At 48.5% G+C, this 11,223-nt stretch overlaps 1 protein-coding gene across 2 annotated transcripts; it reads right to left on the reverse strand.

The window, feature by feature from the left end:
* Window positions 1-543: 543 nt before the first annotated feature.
* Window positions 544-9,910, reverse strand: CKB (creatine kinase B). 2 transcript variants are annotated; one of them, XM_027849306.1, is made up of 8 exons: window positions 9,785-9,910; window positions 8,466-8,641; window positions 7,525-7,679; window positions 7,094-7,226; window positions 5,469-5,640; window positions 2,477-2,600; window positions 1,433-1,622; window positions 544-936 (listed from the first exon to the last, which is right to left on the reverse strand). In XM_027849306.1, exons 2-8 carry the CDS (start codon window positions 8,632-8,634, stop codon window positions 758-760), a joined length of 1,122 nt encoding a protein of 373 aa, XP_027705107.1. In that variant the 5' UTR covers window positions 8,635-8,641; window positions 9,785-9,910; the 3' UTR covers window positions 544-757. The 2 variants fall into 2 exon arrangements, with proteins under 2 accessions (XP_027705107.1, XP_027705106.1); XM_027849305.1 differs by having other exon boundaries at window positions 8,466-8,670.
* Between the last annotated feature and the right edge of the window lie 1,313 nt (window positions 9,911-11,223).

The following is an 11,223-nucleotide window of genomic DNA, read 5'->3' on the forward strand; positions in this document are numbered from 1 at the left end:
CAGGAAAACTCCTAATACTCCTAACTTCCCTAAACTTTTCCAATATCAGCAAAATGTTGGCTTGAAATTATAGGTCTGTTATAAACATGTATGAACATATTCAATATGAACATGTTCTGTGGCTTTAGGTAAAGAATCTTAAATTATCACCTTTTACCCAACTCACCAATCCTATCTCCCATTCATAACACTTCCTCATCCTCAAACCTACTTAGTACATATTACCTAAACTTTGATTACTATGCCCAGAGGCAGATTCAATGACTTGCCTTCTATAATTCTACATATCAAGCAGATAAAAAAAAAAAAAAGGTTAGGGGTGCATATACTAAATGTAGTGGGATGGGATGTGGGGGGGTGGGCGTGTCATGCAGGGATTCCTCAAGGTTAAAGGCTTGAGATGGTGAATACAAACATCTGGCAAGCCCCCACTGTGCACTAGGGCCTCCTTCCTCTCTGGAAATCTTTGATTCTAGAGGGTCAGGAAGAAAATGAGAACATGCCTCAGCATGAGCCTTGTTTCTAATTGCCCTGAGACATTGGTCAGGCCAAAACAATAGTTTTATTATTTCAGCATTCAGCAACATCTCAGCCATCAAAAATAAAACTCTAACACCGAAAGATGGAAGGAAGACTTCTCTACAGCATGATTAAGTAGGCTGCATCCGGAGCCCCCCAGGAGGCCATAGGCAGGAAGGATGGTGGTTATTCGTTCATCCAATAAATTAGGAAGCGCAAAATTCAGGGGGCCAACTGCTCATTTCTGGGCTGGCATAAGGTCATCAATGGACTGGCCCTGCTCCAAACGCTTCTCCATCTCAATGAGCAGCTTCACACCGTCTACCACCATCTGCACCAGCTCCACCTCTGAGAAGCCCAATCGGTCAGCATTGGAGATGTCAAAAACACCACCCACAGCTGCTGTGTCCACACCCCCTGTACAAGGAAAAAGGTGTTAGAGACCTTGGAGATCTTCAGTCCAACCCCTTGAAGAGGGTATGCAGAAAGAATGCTGACAGACCCTAAGAGCACTATATTTGGTGGCAGAGGACCTTAGCTAGTATTTCTCAAAGCCTAAGTACCCTCATCTCTCAAGTGGATAACTTTTCCCTGCTTTCCCTGACACAGATGTTGTACCCTGTTGTAAAGAAGTCACTCTGTAAGCCTCAGAGCTGTTTTAAAGCTGGAGGAACCCGAGGCAAAGAGACAGGAAGGGACTAATTCAATGTTCCAGCCAGTGAATGGCAGAGCCAGGGACTTTTCTCTGAAGTGAGAAAAGGAGTAGAATTGCGAGTTTGAGAGCTATGAGAACAGGATCCAGAGGGATTACCAGTATGGAATATAACCGGAAATTTTCTGGTTCCAAAGGTAATGTCTTAATGTTTGCCCCCTCAGCCTCCTTTCACCCATGCCCCTTGCCTTCCATACATACCTGTGCCCCTCTTCTGCAGCCTCAGTTTCTTCAACACCTCGCCAAACTTCTCATGCTTGCCCATGTGGGGAAGTTTGATGTGGACACCTGCACGTAGGCCCGTGCCCAGGTTAGAGGGGCACGTAAGGATGTAGCCCAAGTGGGGATTCCACATGAACTCGTAGTTCTTGGTCTTAAAAAGAGTTTCAATCTGGACACAAGACAGGAAATCACAAATCAGCCCACATTTCTTTAGAAGCAGCACTCATAGTCAAAGGCAGGAGCATCCCAAAGGCCTCTGTTGAGCCTTGTTGGCATGGTTCCCCATGAGGCAATTGGGGAATAGGCATCCTTCCCTTTGTGGGGGCGGAGGTGGAGAGGAAAGAAAGGAGCCCAGTGGCATCAGAAGCAGGTCCCCAGAGACTGGTGCCATGGTAATGAAAGAAGCAGATGCCACACCACCAAGTCAATCCCCCAAAGGCAGTGAAGCCTAACTTCACTTCTCAAAGTGTCTGTACAAATCTTGGCCACCAGGTGAGCAAAGGAAATGTGACAGGGGAGGCCCGGCAAGCCATAGCCTCAGAGCCAGGTGCTGTGGCTACCTGGGCTTATGAAAGATGGTACCTCCCATATGGTGAGCACAGCCATGCAAAGGGCAAACAAATCAGCTCTAACTAATGACTACAGTATTGGAATACAATACTTCCAAATTTTGAAGAGGTCCATAAGCCAGAATTTACCTATCCAAAAGGTTACCTTCTGGAAAAACCACTTCTACACATCACACCTCGCCATTACCACACACCAGGACCCCCATACAATTCTTCCTCTGAATCCCACTGTTTCTCCACTACAATCCCAATCAGTGGAGAATTGTGTCTTTGTGTTACTGACTTACTAGACATCCATGTGTCTGGCACATAGGAGCTTAATACTGTGGACTGACTTGGTTATTAACTGACCTCTGGATGATTTATCTCCTCATCTGAGTTTCTTTGTATTACCTAGTGGAGGTTTTTAGAAATAGCTGAAGATTCCCTCCTAACATGAAGATAGCTCCCTTACCTGGGTGAGCCCGGTGCAGAAACGTGTGAACACCTCCTTCATGTTACCTCCCTTCTGCATGGAGATAACCCTCAGGTGATCTTCCTCATTGATCCACACCAGAAAGGTCTTGTTGTCATTATGCCTGGGAGTAGAGTGTTAGTGAATTCAAGGCCATGGTCCTGTTCTAAGATAAGGGTTCTACAGCAAGATCATCCTGAAGGAGACTGAGGTCAGTAGTTCAGCTCAAAGTAAGGGACTTGGCATTGCCAATTTAACCTAACCTTTTATCTAGCTAAATGCTGAGGGGAGGAAACAAGCTTGTCCAAAGTGTTTAAGTCTAGTAAGGGTGAGATCAATTCAACCCCAGATCAATGATTTAAAATCTTTTATCCAGGTGTTACAAGGTCCTGATAAGAGCTGATGCTTCAATGCAAATTTCAGGGCACAATCTAAGCTCCACTTAAACAAAACCCCTTCAGGTTTTCATCTGCATAATATACCTAAGAAACAAAATTGTTTCAAAGGAAATGGTTCAAAATTGTTTTCAAATTATATTGAAATTAAATTGAAACAAATTATATAATAAAGTTAGGATTTGATTAAGAACCCCTGATTCCTAGTTCCCAAGTGCCCTCTACCCCATTTTCTAGGTGTCCAGAGGTGCTAGTTTACCCAGTCAAACTCCAAACCCAATGCTCCTTCCCCTAATCTTAGAAGGGGCCAGGACAGAGGAAATGAATTGGACAAGGTCACGTTATGCGGGATGGCAAAGTACTCCCTGCTCTAAGGCAGAAATAAAGCAAAACTATGGCCATGACCTTGACATGTTCATCCCTAGTGTAGAAGATTAGAGAATGGTCTTTCTGGGACAAAGCATGTGTCCCAGGCCTGTCCCTGTGAAGGTCAGGGGAAACTGGCCTAAGGGAAGGTGGGGGAAGGGAACCTACCAGGCCCTGGCACCAGAGTAGCCTCCCTCCCTTGCCTTGGCAAGGGAGGAAGCTCTGCAGGTACATCTGTCCTGCCTTTGCAATACCAGTCCCAGCCTTCCCCTCCTCCCCACTGCTGCAAAGCTGTACCCATCCCATAGTTAAGACTCAACTCAGCCACCTGACTGCTGAGATGCAGCCAAGCCCTGAGGTTTGAGACAGGGGACCTAGGGAGCAAAGGGGGAGGGGGGAGAGGGAAGAGTATGTACAGCAAAAAAGACAGTTTAAACTGTCTTGAAAGGGTGAATCCTAGGACCTTAAAAGTGACTCCAGGACATCCACTCCTACCATACCTAACTGATGATCCCTAATAATCACCCCCAAAAAGCAGAACAGCCTCATGTATCCTCTTGCCTGCTAAACCTCTCACCTAAGATTGGTTAGTAGGGGGTGGGGAAGGAGTTTTAAATTAATGCAACAAAGGATTTAGGCCTGGTTGGGGCTATTTCTTGGGCTGGTTTGACTAATTAGCTAAATTGTGAAGAATTGAGACTAAAAAAGGGACAGATTAACAATGCCAAGTTTGGAATCAGAAAGGATGGGTTTGAAATCCTACTAACTGTGTGACCTTGGGAGAGTGAGCTCTGCGGGCCTGAAATGTCTAAGGTCTAATACATCCAACTGTGGAAAGACCTAGCTAACTCTTGAACAATTAAGGCTTCATGATGAAAACTGCTATTCACCAGATAGAACCGATGGTCTGATCCTTGAGTGCACATGGGTTTATTTTTTCACTTTGTGTATTTTTTTCCCCATCCCCAACATGGCTAATATGGAAATCTTATTGTGGTGATTTCATATATATCATGAAGTGTTTATTTCTTGCCTTTTCACTGTATTGGGGAAGGGACAGGAGAGAATTTAGAACAATTTAGAATTAACAACTCAATGTTTATAGTCTTTTCTACTTCAGCTCTAAATCCTGCAGCCTGGGGGGGAGGAGGCAAAGAGCCCAAGGGCATTTACGAACTTAGCACTCCCAACTGGAATACTGAGGTCATTGCTGAGCATGCAGTGTGGGATCTCACCTAGATGTCAACTCAGCACCTACTGTCTTGCCATCAGACAAGTTAAAATCACCAGGACTGCTTCCACGTGTTCCAGATGTTTGTGTGCGTTGGGTAAGGAGGGTTTAAGGTGAGGTGTGGATTGGGGGATAGAGGGACTAAAGCTAACCTGAGCCAGAAAGACCAACCTAAGCCTAGCTACCTAGCTACAGCGGGGGTCACATTCCTGGCACCCTCAGCCAGTCAGGCTGAGCCTGAGTCTGTCACAGGCCCGTTCCCACACTGGGAAACTGGGGATGCTTCTTGGCAGTAGCTAGCAGGCTGGGCTAACCAGGCAGACAGCACAAGTCTGGGTGTGGTTAAACCTCCTCGACCTTGCTTGCTAGTCTGGAAGCCAGGAAGGTGGTGACTTTACTTGTCCATGATCACAGCTATTAAGGATTGAGGCAGGTGACCCTCCCCCCTTCCCAAGAAGAAAACCCCAGGTGACTGAAGCAGTTCTGGTATCCAGGTGACCTGGGTTTGAAACCCAGCTCTGCTACTTCAAAGGAGTCCAAAGCAGGGGACAGAGTACCTTTCAATACTTGCTAGCGAGGTGATGATGGATCCCAATGTGTTAAAATCTTTGTACTTCCCTTGCAGAGAGGCCATGACGAATTGCTTTGTCTAACTTAAGTATGATAGCACATGTTCATTTCTATTAATGACTTGGCAAGTCCCTCCCTACCTCTGGACCTCAGTCCTCCCATCTGTAAAAGGCAAGGGGTGAAGGTCTAGGTTTATTAAGGATCCTTATGACTAGAGTGTTTCACAATTGTAAAGTATTTTCCCCCAAGCTGTCAGTAGATCTTAAAATCTCAAGGTTTCTGGCATGGCCTGGGGAGGAGGTGGGAGCGGGGCTAAGAGCTTTCCTCTCTGGGTTTCAGGTTCTCCTTTCCACAAAAGGGCTTGACCTAGATGGATCTTTAGGGTCCCAGTTTTAGGTCTGGATCCTGAAGTTTTTGCCTAAGGACTTACCAAATACCCCTGCCATCGGGCCAGTCTCGGGCCATACCAGAGGCCAAGAGGAGTGGGGAGACAGGCTTGTCGAAAAGGAAGTGGTCATCAATCAGCTGCTGCTGTTCCTGCTCAGTCATGTTTTTCAAAGCATAGTACTTCCCATTCAGGTCACCTTCCAGGCTGGCCAGAGCTGCAGGCAATCAATAAGTCAGACCTGAGGCTCCTGACAGAAGGCCACAAGGCTGTGATGAAAACCCACACAGCCCTACACTCCTGCCCCTGCCCTCGGCTATGGGGTCACCAGACCTCTTGAGTCTGGCAGGGTTCACATTCACTTGCTATCTGAACTGGAATTCCCACCTAGAATCTCCCCAAAGGGGTCATCCAGCCTTGAGATCCCGACAAGGAGCTCATTATACTGCTGAAGGTCTGTAAGACCTTCCTTCCTCACATATCCTAAGTTCTGGACTCTACGGCCAAGCAAAACAAGTTCACATTAAGACAAGTTTGGCTGTTTAAGAGAGAGGGAAAGCAGAGAAATCAGGGAGAAAGAGAAATAGAAAAGTTTAGAGGAGGCTAGGAAAATGACCGTCTCAGGCTTTGAGGGGGTACCAGGAAGAGGCAGTCAGGGGATCTGAGGGAGCCTTACCAGGCCTGAGATACCCAAGCCCACCCAACTGTTGGGCCTGCTAAGGGAGTTGCGTCATGTCTTGGAAGTTTAAGTTACAAATCAGGACAAAGCTTTCACACTCTCATGATTGTCAAAGTTGTTTCTGCCCTGAAACTGAAAGGTGAGGACTAGTCCAAAGTCCCACACCTGCCAAATACCTGAGCTAGGGCCTCAGCCTAGATAGAGAGCATACATAGTACCAGATGCCTCTCATCTCAATTCCCTAGGGAAATATAAAGGAACTCAGCTGACCCAACTCTCACTAGGGTCTATCAGGATCAATTAATGCCTTTCTCCCCTTTCCAACTCCAGCCTTGAGCTACTGCCCCTGAATCTCCATTGGTCAAAGTGGGTGGCAGCAGCAGGGGTTGGGAAGAAAATTTGCAACATCCAATAGAAGGAAAGAGATTTAGCCCCTTTCCCTGCTCAATCAATGAGCACAGGGGCCCATGTGACCCCTGTTGTGATTCTGAGACGTCAGTGTGTCATAAGACAGCTGAAGCCCTGCCTGAGAGGCCAAGAATGTGGAGGTGACAGGCTGATCCAAGGTGCATCTATAGCAGCTATGGGGGGGGGGGGGGGGGGCAATATTACTGCCTCACTGGCTCCACCTTGGGGACAGCAGCACCTCAGAATCAAGAGGCCTCAAGCAGTCAGGCTTCAGCAAATTCCATTCTTGGCTTAAGGTGTCCAAAGACAAGTGGTCCAAAAGGCTACAAAGCAAGTTCCAGGAATTATTTAACAGGACAATTTGAAGTACTAGCTTTTCAAATGTCCTTCCTTAAAAAGTGGTGCAAGTTCAGTGGGCTGTCTTTTGCTGTAACTTAAGATCATATCAAGGTCAAACATAGGTCTCCTGAGCCCCAGCTAGAGTACTTCCCTAGATGCTAGGTCCCACATGGGCTTATAGAAAGTCTGTCTGAGGACCTCAGTGTCAAATGTGCTACCCCCTCCCCTGCTGGTGAGGTGATACCTTCCACAGAGAGCTTCTCTATGGCTCGGCGCTCGCCCCGGCTACAATGTGGGGGCAGGCAGAATCCTCGGATGCTCCGGCCAGTTCGAACACGGGAACTCAGCACATAGTTAGGATCCAAGTCATCACCACCCTAGGTGGGGGAAAGTGGAAGCTTTTAATTTGGGTACCCTACTTCATTTGGATAAATTTCCTCAGCCTAGCTCAAACCCTGTCGTGACCAAAATCTTTTTCCTTATTCCCTACTATTCTTTTTCAGCTTAAGAATCTCCACATCCCTCCCCTCGCCACCCCAAACCCCCAGTTACTTTTCCCATCCAGGACAGTGTCTGGGATAGGCTAATCGCCTTAGCACTGAGTCGAGGCTTAAGCTCAGGCCATATAAGGGCAGGCAGCCAGAGACTGGGGGAGGAAGGAGGGAGCATACCTACCTGCAGATTGTCAGGGTTAAGATCAGTCTTATGCTCATCTGAAGGCTTGTAGCCTCCATGTCGGTCCTCAATGATAGGATCAAACAGCTCCTTGAACACATCATAGCACTCTTCATCTCCAGCCACACAGCCCACAGTCATGATGAATGGGTGCCCTACATGGGCAAAAAGGTGATTTGTTTTTATTTTTTTCTTGTGGTTCCCCCATCAGTTCTAATTCTAATTAGACTAATGTGAAAGTTTAATATGAAGCAAAAGTGGAGCCTACATCAAAGTGCAGATTGTCTTGATAAGAGGTAGGGAGAAAATTTAAAACCCAAATCTTATGGAAAGTGAATGTTGAAAACATTCCCAATTTGCACCTAGTACAAAGGCTCCTCAGATTGGAAATTAGGGTGAAGGATCTTGCCAGGAGCTAAAGGTACTCACATCCCCTAACACGTGCCTTGGGAAGTAGCTGAGAAAAGGGGAACTGACAAATGGATAGGGAAGGAGGAAATAAAAACATTAACTATACATACTTTCCTCCTCTCCAAGACATCCAGTAGAGACCATGTAATCACCAAATTGAGTTGGTGAAACAAAGCAAAAAATTTCCTATGGGATGCTAAGGTTCTCTCCCCACCCTGCTTCTGGTAAATGAAGACAGGACGCTCACACTAGGATAAAGATATAGGCTTTCTATTATAGAGACTGAAAGCTGGCACCCGAACCTCCCTAATGGGAGGACAGGAGAGGACCAAAGACCCTTTCTAGATCCGAACAGAAAAGACAGTGATCCTTTGAAGACCTCTATTCCAGGAGAGGGACTCATGGGCTTCAGAGAGAATAAGACCCTCAACCTGAAAGTCCTGACTAATGTGTGAGGGAAGGTGAAGAAAGCTGGGATAGGGGGACAAGAAAGCAGAACCTAGATAAGGTGTGGGGGAAGGGGATGATACCTGGGTTGTCCACACCAGTCTGGATGACATCATCCACGGTAAAGCCGCTAGATGTAGCTTTATCCCGGAGTTTTTCATAGAGCTCTGGCGTCAGCACCTTAGCCATGTGGTTGTTGTGAGAAGAGAGGTCGGGATATTCCTCCTCAGCGGGGAAGCGGGACTTCAGCATGTTGTGGCTATTGGAGAATGGCATGATGGCAGGAGGCTGGTAGGGGTACCAGGACAAGGAGATCACTTATCCAGCCCCCAGCTTCTCCTGTCTGCTCCTGCACCCCTGCTGCGAGCCAGAGTCACAGCCGCAGGGAAGGGGGAGGAGGAAGGAGGGGAGGGAGGGGAGGGGAGGAGGAGGCTGCGACAACGCCCCGTGCAATATGTACAAAGCTACTTCACTGCTGACTGCCAGGCTGTCTCCTCCTCCCCTTTCCTCCTCCCTACACCTCCTCTTCCTCCTCCTCCGGGCAGCCCTCCCAAGGTCAAAGCCTCTGCAGCTCTAAGGGCTCTCGGATCTGGGGTGGTGGATAGGGGACCCCAACATGTTATCCTGGCTGCGGGAGCACAAAAAGGGAGCTCAGGACACCTCTTATGGAAAGGTCCCCCATCCTACCCATCTTTGCCCCCGCAGGAGGCCAGCCTTGGCTTGGTAGGTGATTGGGGAGCGAGTGTGCACAGGGAAGGATGGAAGCTTGAAGATGGGGGAAGGAGCCTCGGGAGAGAGAGAGGCAGATCAGTCCCTGGGATCCCGCCCGCCCTCCCCCCCCACCTCCCAGGAGCAACCATCTGCTTCGCTCACCTCCCTAGATATTTCCCCAACCCAAGAGCTCCCCCCTCCCCCTATCCCAGGGGAGCCGGGGAGGGGGCAGAGAAAATAAAAATCTCCCCCCGGCCCCAAAAACTCCATCCCAAGCTAATCCAAGGGCTGGGAGGACGGGGCAGCAGCTGTCCCCACCTGGTCTCTGGGACGGAGGGAGGGGTTCGTCAGCATCACCTCAGTAGTCAAGACACCACCATCACCCTCTCCACACAAACACATACACAGACACATTCTGCAAGAGTTCTCCCCCAGATTCCAGGGCTGCCAGACAAAGGGGGCTAGGATCCTCTCAGCCACCGTTGCTCCCTACTCCTGGCACACCGCGCAGCAGCAGCCGGTAGCGCTCAGGCACACACGCACACAAACACACACGCAATCACGCATTCACACACATTCACATTCACACGCACACATTAGTCCAGCGCCAGAGGCAGGTGCGTCGGGGGCTGGGGGCTGCACATCTGGGGCTCCTTTGGAGCCACCGGAGGGCGCCAGGCTGCGAACTCACCGAGGGTGCTCCGAGGGTCTCAGAAGGCGAGAAGGTTGAGAGGATGCTGCTGCTGCTGCTGCTGCTGCTGCTGCTGCTATTGCTGCTGCTGCTGCGCTGCAATCTCAGGCCACCTTAGCCCAAGCTCAGTCACCGAGTCCCAGACCCGATGCCCTCCTCCCTTTTTATAGCGGCCAGGATGGTGCTTCCCATTGGTCGGTATTTATATCCCATTCATTCTATTGGCCCCTGGCTAGAGGGAGTCGCCCTCCTGTCTTTGTCTATTAAGCAGCTCGACGCCTTCCATTTTGTTAACCCTCCGGGATCTGCTGCCTTCCCTCTTCCATCCCCTCCAGGGGGTCCTAGAGCCCCTTCCCCAAACTGGGGCCCGAGCCCCGCCTTCTCCTTCTTCTCTTCGTGGGGTCGAGGGGGAGGGGAGGAAGTCGGGGAAAGGATGAGAACACGAGAAGGGATGGGAGGACATTTCCTAGGCTTTTGAAGCTGGAAGAGGCTTTAAAGATCAGCCATACCACAAATAACCAGATGACATACGGAGAGCGCTTTGCGCACCTTAAAGCAGTCAAACACTCTGATTTTAAAGATAGAAAGACAGGCCCATGGAGGGAAAATGGCAGATGACAAGGTGGCAGAGCCAGGATTCAAATCCAGGTCCACTGTCCTCTCTCTTTACTACACTGCACCCTCTCACCAAATGCCAGCCTCCAAAGCTTTGTCTCTGATCTGTAGCGCAGAGCTGGGTGGACCCTTTCCAACCTTGGCAGCTGGGGATGACGCAGGACTCTCGGTACTCTGCAAACCCAAGGGTAGATGGATGTCACTGGGATCAGGTGACCCAGGCTCTGAGCTTGAATCCCTCTCTCCAACAACCTTTTGGTAAAATCATAAGATGTCAATGCAGAAGGGGGAAAGGGGGAGAGCATGGCTTAGAGGTTCATTGCTTCCAACTCCCTCATTTTATAAATGGGGAAAGTGAGTCTCAGAAAAGTGAAGGGACTTTTCCAAGGTCATAAAGCAAGTCAAGCATGAGGGCCAGAATTAAAACAATAGAAAATTTACTAAACTGGAAGAAATCTTAGAAACTATCAAGTCCAACCCCATCTTTGCATATAAATGAATAAATAATAAATAAATGAAGAGGAAGCCCAGGCTGTCAGGACTCAGGAGATCTGGGTTTGAGTCCTAATTCAACAATAGCAAGCAAAAAGACCCCAGGCAAGCCTCCTTCTGCCCTTTGGATCTGTGTCTACAAAATGAGATTATGGGATTGGATAATCTTTAAGGCCACTTCCAGTTCTGATGTTCTATTATTCAATGAGGGGAGATCTGTGGTGTAGTGGAAAGAGTAGAATTAGGGGAAAAAAACAGAGTAGAATTAGGAGTCAGAGGGGCCTGGTTAGAATCCCTTCTGTGACCTTGGATAAGTCATTTAACCTTATTTG

The sequence above is a fragment of the Vombatus ursinus genome, unplaced genomic scaffold, assembly GCF_900497805.2.
Source record: "Vombatus ursinus unplaced genomic scaffold, bare-nosed wombat genome assembly UNPS02007284.1, whole genome shotgun sequence".
NCBI classification, from domain to species: Eukaryota; Metazoa; Chordata; class Mammalia; order Diprotodontia; family Vombatidae; genus Vombatus; species Vombatus ursinus.